General features: G+C 59.4%; 2 protein-coding genes across 2 annotated transcripts in view; one reads left to right on the top strand and one right to left on the bottom strand.

Annotated features, from left to right (window-relative positions):
• Positions 1 to 1,522: 1,522 nt before the first annotated feature.
• Positions 1,523 to 25,354, top strand: LOC134558188 (semaphorin-3D-like). The gene is made up of 18 exons (XM_063411817.1): positions 1,523 to 1,699; positions 13,675 to 13,875; positions 18,552 to 18,712; positions 19,388 to 19,450; positions 19,657 to 19,776; positions 20,110 to 20,212; positions 20,310 to 20,438; positions 20,749 to 20,894; positions 21,124 to 21,238; positions 21,385 to 21,454; positions 21,797 to 21,941; positions 22,026 to 22,248; positions 22,362 to 22,444; positions 22,932 to 22,973; positions 23,237 to 23,394; positions 23,617 to 23,681; positions 23,842 to 23,972; positions 24,053 to 25,354. The coding sequence occupies exons 1-18, from the start codon at positions 1,561 to 1,563 to the stop codon at positions 24,461 to 24,463; spliced, it is 2,505 nt and encodes an 834-aa protein (XP_063267887.1). The 5' UTR covers positions 1,523 to 1,560; the 3' UTR covers positions 24,464 to 25,354.
• RAD54L2 (RAD54 like 2) overlaps positions 25,074 to 27,794 on the bottom strand; it is a 79,571-nt gene continuing 76,850 nt past the window's right edge. The window contains exon 24 of the mRNA XM_063411816.1: positions 25,074 to 27,752. Coding sequence (XP_063267886.1) covers positions 27,685 to 27,752 — 68 coding nt within the window. The 3' untranslated portion in view covers positions 25,074 to 27,684. The remainder of the gene's footprint in view (positions 27,753 to 27,794) is intronic.

Genomic DNA, 27,794 nt, shown 5'->3' on the forward strand with positions numbered 1-27,794 from the left:
CACCCTGAGGAGCTGGGGCTGTGTTGGGGTGGTTTGGATTCCCGTTAAGGAGGGGCAGCAGGCTTGTCACAACAAGCTGGCACCAAAGCTGCCTGTACCTCCTGTCCAAGGTCCATCCACATCCACCTCAGCCTGAAGTCTGGCCAGGAGAGGAGCCCGGCCCTGCAGCACAGCTTGAGAGAGTGCTCACAGCACTGACCTAGCCTTAAAGGGAGTCCCCAGTCCAGTGGGCAGCAGATGGGTGGGTGGGGGCTCACCTGAGGCCACTTGGTGTCCTCAGGGCCTCAGCAGAATCTTAGGTAACTCCCTTGGGTCCTTCTGTTGCTGGAGAGGGGCCAAGCAGCTCTCCTGCAAAGATGGGAAGTCCCTTTTCCCCAAAGTTCTCTTGGGCTGTGCCTGATCCATTAATTTGGCTCTGGGGTGCACTTCTGAAATCCATCTCACAATTCCCCCACTTTTGGATTGTGTCCTGGAGCAGCTCAAGAGAGGTCTGGCTTGGGCCAGTATCAACCAGATTCCTTTCAGATGAAACCAAACCCAGTGTGCTCCAGGAATGCACCTCATGCTCCCCAGCCACGGATGGGCGTTCAGGCCGCAGGATCAGCCCAGAGCCTGTCTGGAGCTGAAAAACACCTTGTAAATCACAGAATCCTTTAGACTGGAAAAGACCTCTAAGATCACTGACCCCAGCTGTTAACAGAGCCAAGTCCACCACTAAACCATGTCCCCAAATGCCATTTATACATGATTTTTAAATCCCTCTAGGGATGGTGACTCCACCACTTCCACGAAGAACATGTTCCAATGCCTGACAATCCTTTCAGTGAAGAATTTTTTCCTAATACCCCATCTAAACCTTCTCTGGCAAAACTTGAGGCCATTTCCTCTTGTTCTGTCTTCTTGTCCTGATTAAACCACAACACATTTGTTGCCTGGGGGAAGAGCCTGAACCCCTTCCGCCCAGCTCCAACCTGCTGCCAGGGAGCTGTAGAGAGCCATAAGGACTCTTTGAACCCCCTTTTCTCCAGGCTGAGCCCCCCCAGTTCCCCTAGCCAGGTTCTCTTCTCACCAAACTGTGCTCCCCTCTCCACTGCCCTTCTCTGGACGTTCTCCAGCACCTCCTGTAGTGAGGGGCCCAAAACTGAACACAGGATTCAAGGGGAAACACATAATTAATACATCAGGTCCTTGGTTATCTGTGTCTGCTCTTGCTGCTCTGTGCATCAGAGCCTGCACCGTCCCGGATTTGCCTTTCCATCACATTTCACTGGAGCTGCTCGTGGACAGGAGCTTTCCTTTCTGACCCTGGTGCTGTCCCCGAGTCTCTCCCATCCACCGCGCTGCTCTTCGGCTTCCCAACCCACCGCAGGAGCTGCACCCCTGCTTTCCTACGCCCTCCAGAAACTGGGCCGCGAGCTGCAGCGATGGAATTTCCCGGGAAAAGGCGAATATTCCCTGTGACTCCACGGCAGCGCGGCCACAGCCATCCCACACCGCTAGATGGCAACTGCGGTGTGCGCTCGGAGGGGCCGGAGCCGACGGAGGATCCCCGCGGCCGGAATGAGGGGCTGCCCCCGGCTGTCCTCCCCACCTCCGGCTCCTCCTGCCGCCCCCAGGTGCTCTGGCTCGGCTGGGAGAAGCCACTGGAGCCGCTGGGCTGGCGGCAGGGCGGGCATCGCGGCTGGGATCCCGCTGGCCGGTGAGTAATGAGCGATGGGTTGAATGATGGGTTTAATTGCTGGTGAGCCCGGGCTGCTCCGGGCTCCGGTCTGCTCCCTGTGAGAGCTGCCTGGAGCAGCATTCCCGCGGGGAACAGCTCGGGGCTGAGCCGGGTTCATCCCTCTGGAGCTGGTCCACTCTCACTGTCAGCCCCGTTGTGTTCTACAGCTCCGTGCGGAGCAACTCGTGAGGGGCTGGTCTTACCCCAGCCCCTGCAGGGAGAGCAGGGCTCACTCTGCCGCTCTGCTTGCCCCAGCATGCCGTGAAAAGTTCTGCTAAGCTTTACAGAATCACGGAATGGTTGGAGTTGGAAGGGACTCTAAAGATTACCTTTTTCTGATCCCCTGGCACTATCTTCCACATTTGTGTTGTATCTTTTGATGCTGTAACTTGGGTCCCAGGAGGTTTTGTGCTTTTTTACTGCACTGAGGCTGCTTCCAGAGCTGGTTTTTCTAGGGTTTCTTGGCTTCAATGCTCTGCTTTCTGCTGGGGTTTAACAGCCCAAAACCCCACTCTGGGCTAGTTGTCACTAGCCCATGCTGGGGGCTTTGCCACTGCTCTGAGATAACTTTGTCAGATTTCTCTTTCCTCACCAGATAAAAATCAATCATTTGCCTCCAAAACAGCTGTGACATTCTTGATCTAAGGAGAAAAAAACCCGGCCTCCCTGATCAGTGAGAGAATTATCCTCTGCTTGGGCTTTATAAAATCTGTTGGGACAGGAAAATTGTGTTTCTTCAACCCCCTCTGCAATGCCTCAGCTCTCAGAAACTCAGGTCAAATGATACAGCAGTCAGAAAAGAAACAGAGCCTGAGAAATGCTGAGTGCTCTCCAAAGGAGGAGTCCCTTAGCTAATGATCCTTCTGCTTGGAAGCATCAGGGATCTTGGTATGGATGGCCGGGAGTGGGAGCCTTGCACGCCTGAGTGTCCTGGGAGTGGTGGGAGGGTGTTTCTGTATGAGGGGCTGATACTCAGGGTGAGGGAGGAGGGAGGCTGAGCGGTTGTGTATGTCCAGAAACAAATAACAAAACAAATTAAGACAAAGAGGGCTATTTCTCTCTTTCTGTCCTTGAAATAAGACCACCCTTGGCATGAATCACAGGTCCTGAATGTCCTGAAGGCCATGGGATGCTGCCGTGAGCCTGCCCTCAGTTAAGAACTTTATTGCCTTTAAAGAACCACTGCATTGATCCAGCTGCTGAGCACTGTCAGGAAAATACTGCTGAACTGGAAAGCAGCATTTTTCTGCAGCCCAAGGGAAGGGGGGAAGTGCTGCAGATCTGGTCCCAGAACTGCACCCGTCCCTCACACACACTGCCCCACACCCCAGGCACAAGCCATGGGGAGCTTTCCCTTCCCTGAGTGGAGCTTGTCCCAGCTTTCTGCTGGCCACTCCTTGCTCAGCCTTCAAAGGAGGGGTCAGGCAGCCCTGATGGGTCACTGGTTTGACACGATGGGCTGCTGGGACAGACAGATTACTCCTGAAGAGTTAACGGTATTGAAAATGACACAGACACAAACACCCCCGTGATTAATGAGCTGGGGATGGGGAAGTCAATCTGAAAGCCAGGGCAGAGGTATCAGCCCTATAAGAAATATGGGAAGAATTTACCCCTAATCTAATCTCACTGAATTCCACAAGCGTGTAAAACAGGGATCATTTGCTGCAGTTCCTTAGGTTGAGAATTAAACAGGAAACCCCCCAGGATGTGAGATGTTCTCCCAAATGCCATTGTGCCTGTGCACAGAGGCTGGAGAGCGTCTGCCACAGCCAGAGCCATCTCATCTGGTTGGACAAGAGGTGATGCCCAGGCTGTGGAGCTGCCAGCAGCAGCATCCAGCAGCATCCAGCTCCAGGACAAGGAGCTGGAGCCAAGTCTGGGGTCCTTGGCAGCTCTTGCTCTTTGCCAAACCCAGCCCGATCCAGCAGGGCTGGCAGAGGTTTCAGATGGGGTTTTGCTGCCTCGCTCTCTGCTGTGCTCCTGTGACACCCTCTCAGGGGCTGTTTATAGCAGGCATGAAGATTTATTGTAAATTTTGGCTCCCAGACTCTTGGAGCTGCCTCTTCCTCCAAGCCTGTCTCTCCCCACTCCATCTGGGATTACAGTGAGAGGTGTTTCAGAGAGCAGAGGGCCATTAGAACCCTACAGACACTCACTGACATGGTTACAAACCTGCAGAGACACACAGGTCAGTCAGCTGTCACCTCCTGGCCTGGGGGCAGCCAGGAATGGCTTTGGATGGGGGACAGAGGGCACATCCAGTCCCACCTGTCCCTTTTGAGGAGCCCCCCATTTGAAGGAGGTCAGATCAGGGGATCTTGCTCCCCACTGCTTGGAGCAGGGAGCAAAGAGTGCAGTGGGAACAGGAAGAGAGGATGAAAACAGTGTTACCTGCCCTGGACTGCGTCTCCATCTTTGGTCCCCTCTGGTCCTTACCTGGTGCCTCCCTGCTCCTGCCCCGCTCACAGGAGCTGGCTGTAGCTCCTCCAGCACATTTTAACTGGGGAAGCTGAAGCACAGGATGGTAAAAAGACCTGTGTAAGTGACAGGGCTGGACTCACAGTACAGGGGACTTAGTCATTCTCCCTCCCTAAAGACTGGATTATCCCAAATCACAGCCATAAACCCCCAGCATCTCCCTGCAGGTAGATGCTGTGAATGACAGATGTTCTGTGGTACTCACAAGGGAGCACTCTATACTCCTGGCAGAGATAAGCCTTTATTATTCCCCAGTGTAGTCACCATAGGATATTTGGGCTCTGCCACCTCCATGCTCAGCCATTCCCTGTCCCCCCACCCCTGCACTGTACCTGCAGGCATGGCACACCTGTGCTCCAGACCAGCACAGCCCCTCTGCACCGTCAGCATCACATGGAGCACAATTGCTGCCAGCATCAGCCCCCGTTGGCTTGGGAGCCTGACCAGGACCTGGTTTCCCTGGAACGACGCCGTTCACAAGCACTCAGCCATGTGGGGTTATTGTTCTGCTCTCGTGTGCTGGCCAGCTGCCATTTATTGTGTGCAGGCACTCCTCTGCTTCTCCCACTGTTGGGTCCGGATTTATTTCCCCCTTTTCTAGGAGGAGACCACTGATGTCAGCTAACTTGGCCTGAGCTCTTTGTAGTGTGAAAAGGAAAACAAGGGCTTTCAGTTTCAATCTGTGCCTTGCTTGTCCTCTGAGGGGAGAACTGGCCTTCCCACGCAGGCGGGTGGTGACATGGTCACAGCTCTGCCACCATGTGCTGAAGCCACGTGCTGGAGTCAGGCTCGGTGCTGGGCTGCTCTGTGCTCAAGGAGGATGAGCTGCTCTTTGGGGGAAGATGAGACACTTTGGGTCAATCCCTGCCCTGCTGTGCTTCCCATTTGGCCATGAGCAGGTCACAGAGTCCATCTGTGCCTCAGCCCCACACTAGAGTAATGCCAGCCTCGGTGGCCTTCCACAGTGGAACCCTGTGCAGATGAGTCTGTGAGGGCAAAGAGGCCTTCACACGAGGCAGGGGTTGGGCAGGAGGACGTGGTGCTCTGAGCTTCTGACCCTCTGGAGACACTGGCGTAAGAGCTGGGAGGGGACAGCCCCACTTGTGTCCCTGCTCTGGGCTGGCTTCTCCCCGTGTTTGCAGGGCAGGGAAGTGACAGAGAGCAGGGGAGCTGTGTGCTTTGGAGCATCCTGCTGCGGCTGCCCTGGGTCCTCCACAGCAGCGCTGTGACATCTGCCCAGCCCCTGAGCTGTCCCAGCCCCTCCAGCCCCTGCACCTTCAGCCCCTGAGCTGTCCCAGCCCCTCCAGGCCCTGCACCTTCAGCCCTTGAGCTGTCCCAGCCCCTCCAGCCCCTGCACCTTCAGCCCCTGATCTGTCCCAGCCCCTCCAGCCCCTGCACCTTCAGCCCCTGAGCTGTCCCAGCCCCTCCAGCCCCTGCACCTTCAGCCCCTGAGCTGTCCCAGCCCCTCCAGCCCCGGCACCTTCAGCCCCGCCGGAGCCCCCCGGGAGCAGTCCGGGCCGGGGTGAGCGGCCCCGCGTCCGCCCCAGCGCCTCTGCCGGTCCCTGCCCGCGGGAAATCCCCGGCACAGGAGCTGCAGCCCCGGTGCGAGCAGCTCCCCAGGCCGCTGCCGGGGCTGCCGGAGCCTCGGGAGCCGGGCAGAGCCGGGCAGAGCCAGCCCCGGCCCCGGGGCAGCCCGGCGGGAGCTGCCGGAGCGCGGTGCTCTGCAGGGCTCCAGGGCTTGCGAGCCGAGACCTTACCCGGCTCCAGGCTGCAATTCCCGAGGAGCCCAGCCGGGAGGCTCTGAGAAGAAGCAGATACCAGGTCAGGCACCCTCCATGCTCGTTAAAATACTTTCTCCGGCGGAGCCCCCCACGCCTGGCCAGCCTGTTGCAATTAGCGCCGGGAGCAGGGCTCCCGCTGATGAAAAGAAAACACTGCAGAGCTTTCAAGTGTCGGGGGAGGCGGGTGGCCCCAGCTGGGACAGCCCGCGGCCCCGGAGTGCCACCAGCAGCCTGGCTGGCAGCTCATGAGCCGGGTCACTGAGCAGCAGAGCAGGTGTTTCACGGCAGCTCCTGCCTGGAATGAGGAGATGTGGCAAAGGTAAACGCTCTCTGAGAGGTGTGAGCATCCCTGTCCAATAGGTTTGGAGTGGGAAGCAATAATCCCGACGTGAGGGAAGAAAATCAGTGCTGCAGATCCTGAGAGTTTGCTGCAGAAAGCCTTGGCATCTTCAGTATTGACGACTGAAAGGGAGATGGGAAGACTGACTGGTGATCAAAAATTGTTTTTTACTGTGATTTCCAAATGTTTATACACTACCCTAGCAAGGCTAGTAACTTTTTACTACAATGATTAAGTTAAGCATCACACAGAGATGCATTTTACATCTCTTGCTTGCAGAGGTTGATTTAATGTTCTTTTACTGTCACCAGTCTAGACCCAATCTCCTTGTAATCTTCAAAGCTCTGTTTGTTCTTGCCAAGGCACCTTGGTTATCAAACTGACTATGCTAATTAAATCCACAGTACCCTCTGTCCTGTGCACCCCAATATCTTCTACACTTCAGGAAGCAATCAGTGCTGTCTTGGGGGTGCTGGGAAAGGTTGCAGCCTGCCCAGGAATTCTTTTCCAGGGCTAGCTCTCCCTGGAGACACCCCTGGGGATGGAGCTGTCCCTCCCAGCCACTGAGTCTTTGCAGGAATTCTTTGCAGGGGTCCAGCCAAACCCACCACCTCTTTTCCAGAGGCTCCCAAAGGAGCAGCAGCCCCTGGCCCTGGGTTCCAGCCCAGGGCTGGTGAGCTCAGCACTGAAACCCCCGGGTGTCACTGAGTCCTGCCCCCAGCAGAGGCTTCACAGCCAGTCCCTGGCGAGGAGCGTGGGCAAAGTGCCCCTGGCTGGAGTCCGTGCTGACTCCTGGCCTTGGAGCCCCTGCCAGGTTTTAGCACATGTGAGATTCTCCCAGGCTGGAAAATCTGAAGCCCAGAGAAGAACTCCTGTGTGGGGCAGGGCTCCCGAGCCTCCCCAGGGCTGTGCTGAGTGTCAGGCCATGTGGCAGACAGGTGACAAGAGTGGGTTTCAGAACGGGAGTACAAATGGCTCTGAGGAATTCAGTGGTGCCTCTGGGGACCACTGAGGCTTTGGGGACCTGGTCTGGCAGCTCAGCAGGCAGTGCACAGCCTCCTCTCTGCCTTATTTGGGTACTTTAACACAGCATTAAAGCATGGCAAGCCCGCTCCAATCATGAAGTGTCTCCTCTGAGGAGAGACTGCAGAAGCTGGGCCTGTTTAGTCTAGGGAAGAGAGGACTGAAAGGGAAACTCATTACTGCATATAAATATCTCAAAGGTGGGTGCCAAGAGGATGGTGCCAGACTCTCCTCAGTGGTGCTCAGCAGCAGGATGAGGAATAATGGCCATGAGGAAAAGCACAAGGAGTTTCACCTCAACATGAGGAAGGACTTCTTTACATTGAGGGTAGTGCAGTACTGGAACAGCTCCCCAGGGGTGTTGTGGAGTTTCCCTCTCTGGAGACATTCCAAGCCCACCTGGGCTCATTCCTGTGTGACCTGGTCCAGGTGACCCTGCCTTGACATGGGGGGTGCACTGGATGATTTCCAGAGGTCCCTTCCAACCCCAACTGTTCTGTTATTCTGTGAAAGAAATTTAAGCCTCTCAATTGCACTAGAAGGCAAATTGGGAGGTTAGGATGCCAAGTCAGCCCAGAGTTTAATACACCAAGTTAACCCACACTTGTCCCACCTCCACTTTGTCCATGGAGGAACCCAATCCTCTATGAATTTGCCACTTCCCACTAGTGTCCCAGTGTGGTTTTCCCACTCCAGAAGCTCTGGGGTGGGCAACAGGGCTGTGGCACTGCTCTGTGCTGGAAGGTGCCTGTGCTCTGGCAGCATTTTAGGTGAGAGCAGACCTGCAAGGTGCAATAAACTCTGTGTCTCCATTCAGCTTTCTGTGCACACTGGGCTTGCTGCCTCCCTGGGGCTGGATGCCCTTGGGGTAAATTAGGAAAAGAAAGAGTGGAGCTCCCGTTCAAGCAGCACATTCAGGAACACCTAAAAGTCCTGCAGGGGCTGAAAGCAGGGGCTGACGCAGCCCTTCACTGTGCCCTGAGACAAGCCCACTGCTGGGCTCCCTTCCCAGCCAGATGCCCAAGGGCCAGGCCGGGTCAGGCTTCACCTCTCAGTGGCAAGGGAAAGGTAGGGACTGAGCCAGCAGCCTCTCAAGAAAGGGATTAGCAGGATGCTAAGGGAAGCCAGCTCCTTATCCCTTCATAAACAGTTATTAATACCCTGGCCAGCCTCAGGCTTGGCAATTGCCCATTTGCTTTCAGGGGATGTGGGCCTGACTGGAGCGTGCCTGAAGCTGCTGTAACTGCAGGGAGACAAGCACTGCCAGAGGAAATGCTGTGCTTTTGCTCTGAGGTGTCACCACAGGCAGCGAGGTCCCTCTGACAACACCCAGCTGCCAGGGCTGTCCCTGCCCATTGCCATTGTCACCCAGTGCCTGTGAGCAAGGAGCCCCTGCCTGGCAGGGTGACATCCCGAGGCTCTGCAGTGTGCCAGCAGCAGCTGGGTGCCTCTGTAGCACCCGTGGTGCTTGGCACACTCCAGCAGTGTTGTCTGGCAAGGAAGGGTGGTCTGGGGCTGACTGCAGCCGGGGACTTGAATCTCTGGGGGCTGCAGTGGGGGAGATGTCCCTGCTGGGCAGGATCTGCTGGCCCCTGGCCGTGATGGCAGAGACACGGCTGAACCTGCAGCAGCCTCAGCCTCTGCTGCTGCCCAACAGGCCCTTCATCCAACCCCTGCAAAACTCTGCTTCCCTCCATCCCTGCAGATCTCTGTGGGCACATGACCTTGTTACTGAAGGTTTCCCTGGGACCTTCACACCGTGGTGTCCCAGTGCCACCCAAGCTCTAGCACTTGGTTTTACCATCCAAGGTTTAATGTCATGGAGCAGGACCGTCACATCCTCCCCCCACAAATCACTCAGCACCACAGCCCCCCTCAGGGGTTGGCTCTGCCCCAGCCTGGCAACTGAGGGGGAGGGCAGGGAGGGCTCACCCTTGTGTCTTTGTCCTTCCACCGGAGAAAGGCGACAGCTGCCTGTCCCCGCAGCTGCCAGGGAATCCATCATCCCTGGGAGGGAGAGGGACAGGCACAGCCTGCGCTGAGCGGGGAGGGCTCTGTTCCTGCCGGACAGGGCGGTGCTTTAGGCACAGCTGCGGGCAGGGGTGCCCGGCGCCAGCAGCCCTGGCCGTGCCCTCACACTCGGCTCCCGTTCCCAGGGCACGGGGCAGGCACCGGGCTGGCTCAGATGAGTGCGGGATGGCACCGGGCTGGCTCAGATGAGTGCGGGATGGCACCGGGCTGGCTCAGATGAGTGCGGGGTGGGCACCGGGCTGGCTCAGATGAGTGCGGGATGGCACCGGGCTGGCTCAGATGAGTGCGGGATGGGCACCGGGCTGGCTCAGATGAGTGCGGGATGGCACCGGGCTGGCTCAGATGAGTGCGGGATGGGCACCGGGCTGGCTCAGATGAGTGCGGGATGGCACCGGGCTGGCTCAGATGAGTGCGGGATGGGCACCGGGCTGGCTCAGATGAGTGCGGGATGGCACCGGGCTGGCTCAGATGAGTGCGGGATGGGCACCGGGCTGAGCCCACCGCGCCCCTGCCCTGCCTTGGCCCCTCAGTTTCCTTGCCGGGTGTGACTGCTCTGTCCCAGCTCCCAAAAGTGGCGGGGAGGGAACCACCCACACCAGGGCTTGTGCTGGGAGAGGCAGGACAGCCTCAGAAGCGTGGGGCTCAGGTCTGGGAGCCGGGGCTCGGGGGCTTGGGAGCCTTGCGAAGCACCAGCCCCACGGAGGGGTCTTGGCTCCGTGACGCTCCCCCGTCTCACTGCGAGCTCCAGCCCAACGCTTCTGTCCCCCCGTGAGGACAATCCCTACGGATGGATGCTGACAAGGGTGCAGCGCCTCTCCTCCCCCCGCTCCTCTCGCCTGAGGTCCCCCAGCTGCTGGGGACAGCATTTCCCTCCTGCCCCGGCCCGGGCGGTAACTGGAGCCGGCAGCAGGCTGCCAGCGGCGTGCCGGGATTACCCGCGACACAATCGGGCTGTGGAATCAGCGGGGCACAGGGCAACACGTGCGGCGGGATCGCTGGGGAGCTGAGTTCAGCACGCTCTTCCCTCTCAGAGATAATCTGCAGCCTGCTAAACCCACTGCCAGGGCCCTTCCCCCTCTGAAATTTGGGCTGGTTTAAACTATTCCCGGCGTTGCAACACAAAGGAGCTGTCAGGAGGAAATTGGTGCTTTCATGGATAAATGATTCCCTCCCCTACCCATGTCTCAGACAGAAGGGTCTTTTCTCTGGGCTGCTCACTCTCTGGCAAGGCTTTCCAGGGGATTTTGTGTGACAGCCCAGAACCTCAGACCTGCTGCACTGTTCTGTGAAAAGCTCAACTCAGCCTTACTGTAATTAAAGAGAGCTTATAAAAATGAGGGAGAGTGACTTTCCACACAGCCAGATAGTGATAGGACAAGGGGGAAATGGTTTTCAACTAAAAGAGGAGAGACTTAGATTAGATGTAAAGAAAAATTCTTTACTGTGAAGGCGATGAGGCCCTGGCACAGGCTGCCCAGAGCAGTGGTGGGTGCCCCATTCCTGGAAGTGTTTCCAGCCAGGTTGGATGGACTCTGAGCAACCTGACCCAGTGAGGGGCATCCCTGCCTGTGGTCATCTGGAATAAGATGATCTTCAAGGTCCCTTCCAACGCAAACCGTTCTGTGATTCTGTCACTTCTGCAGATCTCCAGTAGAAGGGGAGGGAGGGGGGAGGGCACAGGGAAGCTGCTGGGACCAGGGCACCTGGTGGACTGCTGGCAGACTCAGCCCAGCACTGTGGTGTCACCTCCTGTGCCACCTATGCCTGGCACTCCTGGTGACTGCCAGCCCCCCAAAACAAGGCTGTCACCCCCCAAGTCCTCCCCTGTGGGTCCTGTGGTGCCTGGAGTATGAAATGTTAACTCCCTGCCTCTCCTTCTCTAGGCAGCCCACCCTCACCAGCACTTCCCTCTCCAAACTGAGATGGAAAGAGCTGCAGCTCTGGACAGTTGATTATTTAAAGCTGTCGGGAGTGTTTAATTTAACCCTGGATTCAGCATTCCCAGCCTGTTTCCATCCACCAGGCACCCGAGCTCCCCCTCTCTGTGTAAACCCTGCCGAGCTCCTCAGCTCCAGCAGATCTGTCTCCCTGGCTCCCTGGGCTGGCTGGCACAGCCAGGGATGTCCTTGTGCCAGGGGCTGTGGGCACAGGCGGCTCAGGGGGCTGTGCTAGGATCTTAGCTGGGTGTCAGGAGGTGGACGAGCCACACCACTGCCTGGGCACGATGGGAGGGAGCCCCTAAAAATTCATGAAAGGATTACACCCATGGGAAGTGTTTCTTATCAGGGGGTTATCCACTGGCAGTTTTTTTTTTCCTTATCTGCTGCAAAACCCTCACTTTCCTATGCCTGTGCCCAGCTCTGCCAGGACTCTGGGACCCTCCTGGGCATGGCTGTGGCTCCTGCTGCCATCAGCCCTGCCTTTGGCATTCCCAGGGCAGGAGATGGAGCACTGGTAAATCTGAGCTGTACACGGGAGCGCGTGCCTGTCCCTGAAGTTCACCAGGAGTGAACGTGTCTTGAGGCAGGAGCAGTGCCCTGCCTGCCATCTGCAGAATCCCAGCCTGCCCTGGCATCCCCTGGGCCATGAAAGAGTCCTCCAAGTCTGCCTTAGCCCAAAGCTGAGCCTAGCACAGACCCTGCTCCATTTATAGAAACCTTCAATTAGAGGACAGCATTTTCCCGAGTCCAGCAGCAACACAACACACTTTGGCAAAGGAAAAGAAAAATCCCTGTCAAATCCAAGCCCCGTCCTTGTGATGACCCTTGGGCCAGCAGTGCTTGCTCAGGACATGGCTGTGAGTCCAGAGAATGGCTCAGGGAGAGCCCTGCAGGTGCTGAGCAAAGGGAGAGCTGAGGTGCAGCTTTGTCACTGCTGCCTGCTGGGGAGGTGCCTGTGAGTGCCCACGTGGTGACGGGCTCCCAACAGAGAACCCCACCTCTTCACAATCCAGGAGCAGCTCGAACCTGGCTAACCCCCTCATGCTTATGGGACTGTTTTTTCCCCTCCCTAGACAATGGTTGACATGTGGAAAAGTGCCCAGGAAGGGCTGGCTGGGTGGAGAGAGCAGCCTCAAACTAAAGAGGGACAGAGCATGGCACAGCCACCACCCTGAGGTCACATCCCTGTCCCAGCGTGGTGCCAGGTCTCCTGGTACAGGGGAAGGACCTGGAGCAGCAGCAGGTTGTGCTGACTGGAGTGAAGTCAGGGAAGGGGCAAGAACGGGGCTACACCCCAGCCTGGGGGGCTGCACCCCACCCTAACCACAGTTTGCTGCTGGGAGGCAGAGAAAGCCCAACCCCACCAACCCAAAACCTCCTCCCCAGGCAGAGCTGAGCACTCCTCCCTGTGCAAGGCAGTTGGAAACACTTGGCTCCACCATCCCTCCCACAGCCCTTCACTGGGATGGCAGGAATCCCCTGCTCCTTGTGCCAAGAGCCTCTGGCCAGGGACGAGCCAAAAAGCTCATTTTAAATCTTTCAGTCATGGGGCTGGAAGAAGTTAATATGCAGCAAGAGGGGGAGTTAGTCAGAGCTGCCATGTAGGGATCAGGTTTTTTATTAAGCGGAGAAAAAGCATCTAAGTAGCCTGAATTAACTGGTTGGAACTGGCAGGCGAGGCCTGCTCCTGGTAAGGGCTGTGGGAGCTGCTGTGCAAGGCTCTGAACCCTTGTACACCTCCAAAGGAGGGGGGATGTGTTAAAGAGCCCTTCCAATCCACAGCACCTGGAGCCAGGTGCTCTGAGGCCTGGTGGCCTCAGAGAGCTCTGTGGTGCCCAGGAACCTGCAGGCATCCTGGTCAGAAGGGTGCCATGCACACACAGAGCCACAGATGGCATTGGGGGGATCACAAAAATGGCATTTATGGATGGTGCTCCAAAACATCAATTCCCCTTTCAGAGAAAGGGGTGAAATTTAACCCCAAGCAGAGAACAGATGAATATTAGGGATCCTTCACCAGGCTCTGCCAAGCATTGGAATCTGAGCAGATCCTGATCAGAGGGTGCCCAGGCTCTGAGGGCCTGTTGGAGGGTGTACTCCTATTCTCATGTCTGTTACCTCCAGGATGCCCAAACCCCAGTGCTCCCAGGTACCCCATGGCGTGGGCATGCTGGCATCACCCTGCACACCTCCCCTAGGCAGGCTGGAATGGCCAGCCTGTGAAACCCCTGGACATGGAGTGTGCTGGAGCTCCCAGGGGGGTGGAAGGTCAGAGGGTGTCCCAGGCACAGCTCCCTTCCCAGTGCCCACACTGGTCCAGTGAGCACAGCTGCAGCCTTTTCCCTTCTCTGCTTGCAGCCGGCGTTGGAGGCGGCATCGCGGTGCTGGACCATGGTGCTGTGAGGGCCAGCAGCCCCTGCCCCCTGCCCTGTGCCAGCATGGGGGCTGCCCCTGGCCTCTGGCTGCCCCTCATCACACTCCTCTGCCTCCTCCTGCAGCAGCTGGGCGGCAGCAGGGCATGGAAGCAGCATGCCCCACGCCTTCGCCTCACCTACAAAGGTAAGGGGTTCCTTGGGGTCTGCACCTTGCCTGGGAGGGCTGAGAGAGCACCCTGCAGGGAGGAAAAGGGTGCTCAGGGCTTGGGAGACAGGCAGCCCTGTGGTCGTGGCTGTGACCTCTCCACACTCTGGCCCCTCAGGATGTTTCAGGGGTGCAGCTTCAAGCACAGCCCCTGAGGATGCTGCACCCGTGATTCTGCTACAGGAAAAGGAGAATCCAGCAGATCCCTGGGACCAGAGGGGATGTGTCCTTCTGCTCAGTCTGACTGTGGATCTCTCTTGGTGTGTCCTGGGCTGGGGCTGAACTGGGTATCCCTGGGGATGTCCCCTGCCTTCAGCTCACAGGGACACTGAGCCCCAGGACAGTCTCACCAGCCTCTTCCTCTGCCTCCCACCAGCACAGTTTTACCCCAGCTCAGCCCTTCTGCTTTTGATCCTCCTCTTCTGCTAGGAGAGATGGATTCCCTGTGCAGATGATCTCCCTGCTGCACCTCTCCCTTCCTCCCTACAGCTGTCTCTGTTTAGATGATGAGTTCTTCAGGGGGGGCAGTTTGCTCCTCTCAAGCCTGATGCAGAGGGGGATTACTTTGGGGACCAGAATGTGCAGCAAGGGCAGGCTGGCAGGTACAAAACACAGCCCAGGGAAGTGTGGAAAGGGAATACCTACAGAAAGTCTACAGGGAAGTGTCCTGAGCAGCTGGAACAGAACCCTGCCAGCCTGGCAGCTTCTCACCCTGCCATGAACCTGCAGCATGGATGTGGCCAATTGAGCTGCTTTCAGTTCCTCCTGTGTTAAAACCAGCAAGTTTCTTTGGAGAGTGGCAGCTCAGCACATCCCCAGTGCTGCCCTGCCTGTGACCATGGTGAGGGCAGGACCTGCCCTCTCCACACCTGAGAGGGGCAGGAGCAGCTTCCCCACGGGCAGGGCACTCCAGCTCCAGGGCCGTGCTCCTGACCCACTCCATCACCTGGGAACTGCTCCCCAGGTAGAGGCAGGGATGTCCCTGTCAAAGATGCCCCCCATTTGTGTCTGGAGAGGGCTGGATGTCCCAGGGATGTGGGATATCTGTGTGAGGAGATGGCCCTGCTGATAGCCCAGCTCAGAAACAGCTCAGCTCTGCCTTTCCTTGGAGCCACAGGAGGCAGATGGGGGTGCTGGGACAGCTGGAGAGAAAGGGGCTGCTGACTTCAGAGCCTGCAGTGCCCCGGGCCAGGCATGCCAGAGCCCCCAGGCCCTGGGCAGAGGCACAAGAGGAAGCTCCCAGCATCAGGAGGGCTCAAGGACGAGGTGAACAATGGCAAAGAGATGTGACTCAGGGACAGCGCGGGGCGGGTTCAAGGACACAATGCCTTGAGAAGTTCAGGTTTAAAAACCCCTAGGAAAAACAAAAAATAAATAAAAGGAGGCCTTTGAGAGACCATCCACGGGATCAGGCTTGCCCTCAGATCCCAGCATGGGGGTGGCAGGCAGAGCCCCCGGGGCGGGGGGAGAAAACGTAAGTGAGCAGGGTCGAGGGAAGGAAATGACAGCAGCGAGGGCCGGGAGAGCACAGGAAGGATGGGGCACAGGGCACGGGGCCAGGAACAACAGCAGCGGCTCCCACCCTGCCGAGGAGGTGAGGAGGAGGTTTAGAATAGCACACAGGGGCAGCCCGGGCTCGGCTGGGTCAGGCTGGGCCAGCCCCGGCGCTGCCTGAGCTCAGCCTCTCCTTCCCCAGGCTGTGCAGCAGTGCCACCACGGCCCCTGCCAGCTCCTCCCGCGGGAATAGCCCAGGAACAGCAAACGGGTCCTGTGCCAGCCTTTGATCTGCAGCCAGGCAGGGCTCAGAGGCCACCAGCACACGGCAAGTGCTCTGGAGCACGGGGAGGCCACGGGGCTGTGGTTATCACACCGAGGGCTGCCCCGGCACATCCCTTATCAGCCAGTAGCAGCGAGGGGCCAGAGCCCGATTTAGCACCGAGCTTCCCCTGGGCAGCAGGGATCTCCTCCATGCCTGCTGTGCCTGCTGAGGGGAGAGGGCAGGGGGCAGCCCTCCGGCACAGCCGGGCTGTGACCCCAGGAAGTTTGGGGTCACCCCACACTGAGGACGGTGTGGCTGAGGGGCAGGCAGAGATGATGGATGGGACAAGGCACTTACAGTGGTCTCAGCAATAAAGACAAACACCATGGCCTTGGGAGATAGTGAACACAAAGGAGAGGATGTTTCTCTGGGCTCACCCATAGCCATGACACGGCTGCTGCAGAGCCCCCCTGGTTCCCTATCTCCAAAGCCAGGTTTGGATCTAATGAGCCGAGGGTGAGAAGAAGCTGGTTTTTGTGCAGCAGCTCCCTGGGTCTGGATCCCTGCACTCAGTGTCCCCTTGGTGAGGGAGCAGAGCCATGGGGTCAGGCTCAGACCCTCCTGGTCATTAACCTTCCACAGGGTGCAAGTGCAGGGCAGTGAGTCCTTCCAGGGCTCCTCAGGGACTGCCAGAGGCAGCAGAGAGGGCTCTTCCCTCCCCCTGCCTGAGCCTGTCCTCAGGCAGGGCTGGTGCAGGTCAGGCGGTGACCAGCAAGTGACACTCACTTAGGACCAGTCCTGTACCCACCCATTCCTCTTAATTACACTCATGTACTGGATGAGCCTTTGCCCTCCCACCCCCCTCCCCAGAGCCCTGCCTGACATTTCCCCCGGATCAGGCAGGTCCTGGGAGCCTTGGCAGGCACAGGAGGGTGAAGGATGCACCGCACCCTGTTGGAGAGCCAGCAGGGACAATGGCCCGCAGGAAGGGACAGGAATTCAGCTGTTAATCCCATTCAGCTGGTGGGAAATGGCTTGGAAGCCTTCTGCCCTGTACCTCTGATACCCAGAGCAGAGCCCTTGGGCACCGAAGGGAAGGTGGGGAGTGCGGTGGGGCTGTGCAGTTTTTGTGGCAGCAGGAGGAGAGCCAGGAGCTCGCTGATGTGGCTTGGAGGTGCTGCTGGCAGAGGAGGATTTGTGTCCCTGCCTAACGGGAGCTGCCCGGAGCAGGGGAGATGGAAGTGCTTGCTGGGAGCCAGCCTGGCTGCTGGATCCGGGCAGGGACCCGCCACTGCCTGTCCCAGCAGGGGCCGGCGGACGTCAGCGGTGTCTCCAGCCCACAGGCTCCGGCCTCGCTTCCCCTCTGCCCTGGAAAAAGAGTGGAAGGAAGTGAAACAACCTCCAGGGTCAGCCGGTTCCCTTTGGATCAGCCGTGCCTGTGCCCACGTCCACCCCGCCTGCACCTGGGGCCGCACGTCCCCCGTGCTCCGTGTGCACCGGCCTGGCCAGCATCACCCCCTTCCCTCTGCTCCTGACTCACCGCCTCACTCCCTCTGATTCTGGGCAGACTTTCAGCACGGGTCTTACAGGTTTCCCTTGGTTTCCAGCCACATTCTGCCTCCATTCAGCCCCCAACTCATCTCCATCTTCCCCTCCCATGGCCCCAGTTTTGCTCATTACGCTGCACTACACCAAAACCAGCAGCAGCCTTGCCAGAGTAGCCAGCCCTCCATCCCCAGCCATGTCCTGTCACTTTTAGAGAGGCAAGAGATGTGTTATGACTTCTGGAAGCTCCGGGGACTGACTCGAGGCTGGTTTGCCCCGCCTTGATCCCCGGGAGCAGAGGCTGCAGCTGCTGCGCTCCGGTGTCGGTGGAGCCGCCGCTCTGGCTGCACTGGGGATGCTTGCCCAAACCTGGCACATCCCGGACCAATACCGGCCCCAGAAGGTTGTTTCTGGAATTTTAACCAAGACACAACAGCTTATTGTCCTCCTCTCACACCCACATGGCCACAACTGTGCCGGAAAGGCGAGGCGAGCCGCCCCGGCTGCCGCATGGGAGGAGCCGCAGCCAGAGCAGCAGAGCCTTTCCCGCTGTCCTGTGTCACTCCCGAAGGAGTGCTCTGGGTCTGTGGCACCCTTGGATCTCTCCCTGAGCCGGTCCAATACTGGGTTTAGGCTGTGCCTAGGGACACAGAGTAGGAAATGTGGGGTGCTGGGCTGGGGTGGCACGGGGACACAGATGGGGACTACCCTTGCAAGGGTCCGTCCCAGTGCAAGCACCCACCTGCCTGACTCAGTGAGTGGGGCAGAGCCCAGCAGCCCCTTCACAGACTCAGAGGCTGAGGGGTGGCTGCAGAGGGTGTTCAGACCAGGTTGTGTTGGCTCTGTTTCCATACAGCCTTTCCTTGGAGGGATGCTTTGCCCCAGCAAACAGCAAAAACCATTTTTATGGAGACTCTCTTGATCTGAAGCCCTGGGAAAACATGCCAGGATTCACAGCAATGGTCTCCCCTCTCTGCTCCATCCTCTGCCCACGGTTTCAGGGTGCAGAGGCTTTGGGTCTCCAGGAGCTCCTCTGGGAGGCAGGCTGGAAGCTGAGCACTCCGAGCTACTGGGGCTGAACCTCTGTCCTGCCCTGTGCCTGCAAACCAGCCCAGCCAGGGCAAGGTCAGCACAGCTCTGCTCTCTGTATGGGTGCCCCCCCTCAGCCAGGCAGGTGGAGGAGGCTCCATGATGAGCTCAGGGGCACCCAGGGTGCTGGGTTTTGCCAAGGCAGTGGCAGGAATGTCATATACCCTTGGAGCTAGGACAGGTAACCAGAGCTGTCCCAGAGAGGAAGGCATGGGGCCTCTGGATGGGTTTCTCTTTCTCCCATCTCGTTTGTGCTCCTCAGACCTGCTGAAATCCAACAGCTCTCGCCTGCTGCTGGCCTTAGGGGATGAGATGGATTTCCAAGCCCTCTTGGTGGATGAAGACAGGGCCTGGCTGATGGTGGGAGCAAAAGACCATATCTTCCTTCTCCACCTGGACCATCCCAGCAGAGAGCCTGAGAAGGTCAGTGCTGGGTGGATGGTGACCCTGGCCAGGCTGGCCTCTTCCTCCCTGGGAACCACTCCTTGTCCCAGCACCAGGGCATGGGTGTGGATGTGCTCTGAACGGGGCTGTTCTAACCTCACCAGGGACACATTTACACCAGGATGTCTCAATCAGTGGGGTCAGCCCATCCCTGGTGGAGCTGAGCCCTGCTGGGAAGGGCTGGCGCCAGAGGGACAGGGTGGCTTGGCCAGGAGGTGTGACCTGGGTGGACTGCAGGCAGTGCCCAGAGCCCTGCTGTCACACCCCGTCCCTGCTGCTGCCTCAAGAGCTCCAGCAGCAAGTCCATTAATGTCCCAAGACATCCTGCTGGCCGGGTGTACGGCCAGAGCCCAACAAAAGAAAATCCCATTATGGTGTTCCCACAGGCTGGGATCCAGGAGAGCCTGCCCACTGCCTGGGTGGGCCACGGCATGTCCGGGCTCTGTCCCCACGCCAGGGTCACTCTGAGTTGTTTTGGCAGGCTGCCACTGGGCCCTGGGAACTCAGGGAGGTGTCAGACCTGTGCCAGAGCAGCCCCGTGGCCTCGCTGTGCACCTGAGCCTGGCAAGTGCCCGCTGGCTGAGCCTGCTCCCACTGCTGCCACAGGAGGCCAAGGGAAGCAGGGGCTGCATCCACGAGGTCCTTGTGTTTCAGATTTTCTGGCCAGCCCCCAGGGAGCAGGTGGAGCACTGCCAGCTGGCAGGGAAGAACCTGGAGGTAAGTAGGGCTGGCAGCCCCACCCGTCACCTTTGGCAGCTCCCCACCGATGTTAAACAAACCCATCACCCCAAGGGGAGCCTGGGGGATTGCCTGGAATGCTGCTGTGGAGCCAGCCAGAGCCCAGCTGATCAGCTGAGAGGACAGGGCCTGGCCAGGCTCTGCACCCCCAGCAGTCAGCACTGACAAACATCTCCCCTGCACAGACCGAGTGTGCCAACTTCATCCGCCTCCTGCAGCCCTTCAACCAGACCCACGTGTTCGCCTGTGGCACCGGCTCCTACCAGCCCGTCTGTGCCTTCATCCAGCTGGGAGCCAGGGGGAAGGTGAGGGGCAGCCCGGACAGACACATCCCTATGGACGTGGATTCCCCTTGGCAGAAGATGCCAGGAGACCCCTCTCCCTGGGAGCAGGGGGAGAGGGAGCCCCAGAGCCTCGGGAGGGTGGCCAGCTTGGTGCAGTCCCTGGCATTCACATGGAGAGAGCAACTCTGGCTTGGGAGGGTCAGGGTGTCCCAAGGGGGATGGGACCAGGTTCTAGCATCCCTCCCGAGGAATTCACACATCACAGGCACACCATCCTCCTTTCCACTCTTTCCCCCAAGTTCCAGCTTGTTCCCAGACCCCCCTTGGCTGACATCTCCCCCTTGGCTCTGGCAGGGTGCCAGGGCTCCCCGCATGCAGCTGGTGAGCCACTCCTTGGAGTCGGGGCGAGGCCGGTGCCCGTACAGCCCCCGCGAGCCCTTCACGGGGCTGCTCATCGGTAAGAGCAAGGAGCAGAGGGGATGTTGGGAGGGGAGTGCTGGGAACAATCTGTCCTGGGAGCTGCTGCTTCCCACCCACACCCCCTGACCCTGCAGATGGGGAGCTGTACTCAGGCACCTCCAGTGACTTCATGGGCAGCAGCGCTGCCTTCTTCCGGACCTGGGTGCATGGGCCTGAGCAGAGCTACATCCGCACGGAGCAGAACCAGGACCACTGGCTACACGGTAGGAGCAGGGGACCTGTGGGGAATGGGGGCCTGTCCCTCCAGCTGGGGAGAGGCTGGGGCCAGAGCTCTGGTCTGGGTGCTCTCTCCTTGCTGAGGGGAAGCACTGATGGAGCCCCTGGTGGGACCCATGCTCCAGCACATGTTCCACAGCCTGAGCTCTGGGAATGGTGTTCTGCCTCCTGGGTAGCCAGGTCCCCACGGGCCCTGTATCCCCTCAGTGCCTCACACTGTTCCCAAGGGCTTTCAGGGCAGTACCACAGGGTGGGGTCAGGGCACAGGGCCATGCTGTGCTGCTCCTTCCCCCGCAGAGCCCGCATTCATTGGTGCCTACGCCATCCCCGATACCTACAACCCCCACGATGATAAAGTCTACATCTTCTTCCGTGAGACGGCCATGGAGGCTGGGCAGTGGGAGTGGCGGCAAATCCACGCCAGGGTGGCCAGGGTCTGCAAGGTCAGTTGCCAAGGCCAGCACTCTGTGGCCAGTTGCCCCCACCAGGTGAGCTTTTACCTGCTCTGGACCAAGGAGCATCCCAAGCAGAGGAATGTGAGGGTGTCACTGCACACCCACCACAGGGCAGAAGGCTCAGGGCTGGGGGTGTCCCTCTGTGGGAATGAGGAGGGCACAGCAGCGGAGGAGACTCAGAGAGGCTGGACTGATCCTGGCTCTTGGTGCCTGGCAGAACGATGTTGGAGGGAAGCGCAGCCTCATCAACCGCTGGAGCACGTTTCTGAAGGCCCGCCTGGTGTGCTCCATCCCCGGGCCTCAGGGCACTGAGACACACTTTGACCAGCTGGGTGAGTGCCCAGCCCTGCCTGCAGCCAGGAGCAACGCAGCCCCACCATGGCTGCTCCCTCCAGCATGGCCCCGGGATGCCCCCCCCGCATCCTATGGAGCAGTGCTCCAGCTCTGGGGTGCCTGACCTCCACCCCTCTCTTTACAGAGGATGTTTTCCTGCTGCGCACCCGGGACCCCCAGAACCCCCTTGTCTTTGGGCTCTTCACGGTGTCCAGGTGAGCAGGACCAGCCCCTGTGTGGGACAGTCCAGCCAGTGCTGCTCCCCAGGGGGCTCTGTGGGGAGAGGGGCAGGACCAGTGCCCAGCTGGCCAAGGAAGGGCCACCAGCATTTCCCTGCTCTCCCTGCACTGGTTCACCAGAGCATCGTTCAACCACGGTTTGGGCATCTGCACAGTCGGTGATCCCCAGGCTGGACTGGCTGTGCTGAAGGCATTCCTGTCACCCCCGGGGTGCTGTGCATGACTCCAGGGCTGGCAGGGGACAGCGTGGGCTCAGGGGTGGGTGGGCCGATCCCCGTGGAGCAGCAGGGACACTGAGAGCCCTGTGCTTCCCTCCAGCGGTGTCTTCAGTGGCTCTGCCGTCTGCATCTACTCCATGGCCGCAGTGAGAGCCGCCTTCAGCGGCCCCTTCGCACACAAGGAAGGATTCGATTACCGCTGGGTAGAGTACAAGGGACGCGTCCCCTACCCCCGCCCCGGCACGGTAAGGGAATGAAGGAATGGGGAGCAGCTGGAGCGGGGGTGGGACAGGCCGGTCTGGCGCTAATGCAGCCCCTGTGTCACACAGTGCCCCAGTGAGACGTACGACCCCCTCCTGCAGTCCACCAAGGACTTCCCCGACGAGCTGATCAGCTTCATGCGCAGCCACCAGCTGATGTGGGAGCCCGTGTACCCGCAGGGCCGGCAGCCCGTGCTGGCGCGGGTCAATGTGCCGTACCGCCTGCGGCGCCTGCTGGTGCACCGCCTGGACACGCAGGGCCGGGACTGCGACGTGCTCTTCCTCGGCACAGGTGGGGCTCAGCGCAGCTCAGGGAGCGCTGCCAGCACGGGGCAGCCTGTGCGGCACTCCGATCCCCCAGCCCGGGGCTCCCCACCCTGACAGCTCCTCCCACTGCCTTCACAGATGATGGCAAAGTCCTGAAGGTGGCCCTGGCCGGCGGGGCGAGCCCCGAGGTGATCAGCCTGGAGGAGATCAGCGTCTGTAAGGTACGGGCAGCCAGGGTGGCACCACGGGGTTTGAAGTGAGATGGTTGGACCACACAACCTCCCATGGCTGTGGCACCTCCCTGCAGGCTCTGGCCGCTCTCAGGGACGTTCTCACCTCACTGCTGGGGGCTCCCACCTGCCCTGGGCAGCAGAAAAGCACAGAGGGGTGCCAGTGGGACTGGAGCCAAGTCATCTTCTAGCTTGCCATCCAGTCCCTGAGGCAACATGCCGGTTGCACTTTGGAGCCCAAACTGGAATGGGAGGGCTGAGCCCAGGTTTGAAAGCAGGGCTGCTGGGCAGAGCTCTTCTGGGCTGCCCACGCCAAGCAGGGCTAGCCCAGGGCCCGGGCTCCTTGCATGGAGCAGGTAGAGCTGTGACCAGGGTCCCAGGCTCCTGGCATCCTGTAACCCCTGGGGACACAATCCTGCTTGGCAGCCTGGGGCACCCAGGAGGGACTAACAGCAGCACCCTCTTGTTTCCCCTCCAGGTGCCTTCTCCCATCCTGGACATGAAGTTGTCACCAAAGCGGGTGAGTGGCCCTTCTGCTTCTCCCTAAAGCAGTCCAGGGACACGGAGAGAGGCCAGCTGGTCCCTGCCGGGTCCCTTGGCCCCGGGGGATGCACATTTAGGGAATGGGATCCTGCCAAGGCATTAAGGGGAGGGCAGGCTCTGTCTCGCACTCCTCCTGTCCCCCAGTGTCCCCTCCCCAGCACGGGGCAGGGGCTCTGTCCCCCGCCAGCCCCGATGTCCAGCCGTGGGTGCTGACTGCCGCTGTCCCGCTTGCCCGAGCAGCAGGAGCTGTTCGTGAGCAGCACGCACGGGCTGCTCCGCCTCTCCCTGTACCGCTGCGAGCTCTACGGCAAAACCTGCACCGACTGCTGCCTGGCCAGGGACCCCTACTGCACCTGGGACAGCAAGAGCTGCGCCCCGCACCTGCTCACCGAGAAGAGGTGAGTGTGCCCGGCCAGCCCTGTGTCCCCCTGCGAGGTGATGCTGTTCAGAGCAGGGAAGGGCAAGCGGCAGCCCTGGAGCTTTTCCCATCAGCCAGACCCCTACTGCCCATCTGCCTGTCTGTCACCCACCCTTTCCCGGTGCTCCTTCTTGAGGCATTGCCACAAAGGGATCCCGGAGCCTGGGGTGGGACAGCCGCAGCCCTCTCTGCTCTCCCGCAGGCGTGCCCGCTGCCAGGACGTGCTGAAAGCCGACCCGCTCAGCCAGTGCCAGGACACGGCAGAGGGTGAGCGCCAGCCCCGGCAGGGACAGCCGGCTGTGCCCAGGGAGGGAGCGCCATGCCCAGGGAAAACAGAGCCCCCAGGGCGGACTGGCTGCTCCTTGCTGCCCTCCCTCCCCCTGGTCACACCGCCCCCACTCAGGGTACCCCCCGCTCCCCTGCACAGGGCCTGCTGCGGTGGAAAAGGTGGTTTTTGGGGTGGAGAAGAACTCGACATTCCTGGAGTGCGTGGCGCGCTCGCCGCAGGTCACGGTGCGGTGGCTGGTGCGGCGCGGCGAGGAGACAGCCCCGAGCGAGGTGCGGGGACAGGGGGGACGGGCAGGGCAGGGGTGGCCTTATCCCCAGGGACTGACCCACGAGCTCTGTCTCTGGCCCAGGTCAGGAACAGCGCACACTTCCTGGTGCTGGAGCAAGGGCTGCTGATCCGCCAGCTGGCCATGGAGGACGTGGGCACCTACGAGTGCCAGGCGGTGGAGCGCTCCTTCTCCCGGCTCCTCACCCGCTACAGCCTCCGCGTCATCAGGCACCAGGCCGCGGAGCTGCCGCCTTACAAACCGAGCAAGACCGAGCCGGGAGGCACCCACCACAGCCCCCGGGCCCGGACTGACCCGCACCCGGGCTCCAAGGGCTTCCCGCGGGCCCTGGGGGCACCGGGCACCAGCCTGGACGCCTACTGCCATGCCCTGCGGCTGCAGGAGCGGCAGCGGCAGCGGGGCTGGCATAAGTGGCAGCCCCCGTCCGGGGACAGCAGGAACGGCCGGGTGCGGAGGCAGCCGCAGCGCCTGTGAGGGGCAGAGGGGGCCAGGGCTGCCCACAGCTCCCTCCCCGCCCTCTCCAGGGCCCTCCTCGCACGACGGCACCAGCTCCGGGACTCCTCTCGCCTTCCCGTGCAGAACCGCCTCGCTGTTACTACCTCAGCCTCGCCAGCCCCGCCGCCTCTCCACGCCCCACGGGGCACCGGGGACAGGGCACGCAGCCCACGCCGGCTCCCGGAGACTCAGAGCTGTTTACCTGCGGAATATTTATTTTCCTTGTTTTCCCCTGGCCCTGACTGGCGATCAGCAGCAGCAATGGAGGGCTGTCCCGAGTGTTCCCTGGCTCCCGCAGCACCCAGCCCGGGCAGGGCCAGCCGTGCGATGCCTCCCTTCCCTCGGAGGCGGCAGGATGCTCACCTGGGTGGCTGCCGAGGTGTGGATGGAGCCCAGGTGCTGCTGGAAGCAGCAGGATGCAGTTCCTGGCTGAGCCTGGGCTCCAGGTGTGCAGAGATGCTCATGCCCAGCCCAGCTCCAACCCACTTCAAACGACACCACTTTCCTTTTAGCATTTTGACATTTATTTTACGGGGAAAAAAAAAAAAAAGGAAAAAGGAAAAAAAAAAAAAAGAGAAGCAACAGGCAGTTATACCAACTTACAATTTATTATTTTTTTAAAAAATGACATGAAACACAAGTAAAAATAAATACATCATATAAACAACAAATTGTTCAAAGTCTCTGTTCTGGGAGATCAGGCGAGCACATCCCGTTTGACAGAGAGAAGAGGGAAGCACATGATCATGCGTGGGGCCAACCAACCGACCCACCCTGCTAGCAAAACTCCTCTTTCCAACCACAACAAGACAGGCCACAAACTAAGGTGGTAGTAAAAAAAAAAAGGAAAAGAGAAGAAAAAGAAACCCAAACCAACAGAAAACCCTACATGAGACTCAGTGATGGATTCCTCCAGGCTCCCATGGATCTGCCTGACTCCAGCTCCGAGCCGAGGCAGCAGTGGTGGTCTGGGAGGTGGCAGAGGTTTCTCTCCCTCACTTGCCCCATCGTCCCTTCATAGGGAGCGTTTGCTCCAAGGTGCAAGGAGCCATCCCTCACTGTAATCTAGCTGGACTATGGTCCTTGTTCAACCTCTGCCCGCAGCCCTCCCCCACCCCTGGTCCTTCCAAGACTGGATCAACAAAATTTATTCCAGAGTGGCAAGAAATATCAGCTGTGAAGGTATTTGCTGTACTTGTCCCTGCCGGCCTGGAAGCCACCCCCAAACCAGCAGCAATCCTCGCACATTCAGCCTCTTGAATTTGTTGCCCAGAGAAGCTGTGGCTGCCCAATCCCTAGAAGTGTCCAAGACCAGGCTGGACAGGGCTTGGAGCAACCTGGTCTAGTGGAAGGTGTCTCTGCCCATGGCAGGGGGGCTGGAACAAGACAATCTTTAAGGTCCCTTCCAGCCCAAACTATTCTATGATTCACTGACATCATTAAGTCACAATACACATCATTTCTAGTGAAGACCCTGTGGAAATCCCACCCTTTGCTTGCCAGAATATTTGCTTTCTCCAAGTAGCTGCACCCAACCTCCCCACCTGGCCAGACACTCCAGGACAATGTGCAGCAGCTCCTGCCCAACATGGGCCTGGCTGGGCTGTGTTTCCCCCACCCTGCAGCCTCCAGGAAGCCCCAAGAGCCACATCAGCAGTGGGGGCAACAAGCCCACCAAGCACAGGGCGGCAGCAGCAGCCCCATGCCCATGGCACTGTCCCACAGTGGCACCCAACCCTCACCCAGGAGAGCAAACCTCCCACCAAAGGCAAGGGCTGAGGGCTGGGTGCCAGCACAGAGGGCAGCTGACCATTCCCGAGGCCCCCACAGATCTGCCCTGGCCTTGGGCTGTGCTCAGAAATCTTCCCTGCTGTCCAAAACCCTCTGCAGAGAGTCCTGTGTTGCTGTTCTCAGTGTCACCCACAGCCCTTCTGAGAATCAGCAGCTGCTTCCCATCAGGTCATTTGGAGACAGAAATTCAGCAGCAAAGGAAAAATTTAACCCGTGCATGGAAAGCCCCTGTTCCAAGCTCGGGAAAACCAAGAGAGGACCCTCTGCAGCAGAATCACATGCTGGAGAGGAGAAACCTCTGGGGAGAGCACATGAGGGAAAAGAGCAGGCCCCACGGGAAGGGAGTTTTAGAGCTTAGAGAGCTCCTCCCACGGGGATAACCCACACCCCCTGTGGCTGCTGTGGGGCAGAGAAATCCTTCCCATGGCACTGTGGTAGAGCAGGTGCCTCCAGCTGCCTTGGAGCAGCTCCAGGGACTGCCAGCTCCCACGGGAGCCCTGTGCTCAGGGCACCATGGCCATCTCTGTGAGCCCCCCAGGGGCTCTGCCAGGGCCCATCCCCTCACCAAGGGGGGCCCAGGGCCGGTGGATGGGGTAGAGCTGGGGCTGGGGCTGCATTTGGGCCCTTGCTGCTGCAGCTGCCCGGGGCTGTGGGTGTTTGCAGCAGTGGGTCATGCACAGGAGGGTGCCAGGGAGTGTACAGGCCATGGGCACACAGGAGATGAACAGCCCTCACACCTTGCCCCGGTGCTAGCAGCCAGCCCTGAGCACATTCTGCACCCTGTGGCAGCAGAATGCCAGTCATCCTCAGCTCCTACAGCCACAGGGCTCAGGCTCTGCCGGGGGATCACTGCAGAACATCAGGTGGCAGCACAGGGATGTGCCAGGGCCTGCTCTGGAAGCCCTGGGCACTCTCCTGGAGAGGCGAGGAGCAGAGAGGTGCGCAGTCACCAGTACCACAGCCAGACCTGACTGCCCCCAGCCACATTTTCACACCTTGTCCCAGCACAGGCCCCAACCAGAGATGACGTGGGAGGGTCACTGGGATGAGCCCCACTGCCCTGACCCCCAGAGGAAGGGCTGGGGCGGCTGCAGGGCTCTGGGGGGGTCTGCTCATGTTCCCTCCTCCCACACGCGCCCGCAGGTCTCAACGCTTGCTACTCTCGACAAGGAAAGCCCTTGGCTAGGTCCATTCCCCAAATCCACAGGAAAACTGACAGCCTCACAGGGACGCCACGGACATCTGGGCAAGCTGGTCATACAATCAGTGTCAGAGGGTAGTGCATGAGGTGGACACACAGAGCACAGGAGGGCATGACTCACAGATGCAGCACTGTCAAGTCTTTGGAGAAACTTGCATGAACACCATCAGTTAATTTGCTTTGTTACTTTTGTGGGGGGTTTTGATTTTTATTTCCATGGTGCATCCAAAGACAAGTTGTCCAGCAGTTTGCTCAGAACCCCTCGGTTTTCAACTCCTAGGATATGTTAAAGAAGAAAGCACTATTTTAATGTTTGTT

Source organism: Prinia subflava, chromosome 14 (assembly GCF_021018805.1).
Source record: "Prinia subflava isolate CZ2003 ecotype Zambia chromosome 14, Cam_Psub_1.2, whole genome shotgun sequence".
NCBI lineage: Eukaryota > Metazoa > Chordata > Aves > Passeriformes > Cisticolidae > Prinia > Prinia subflava.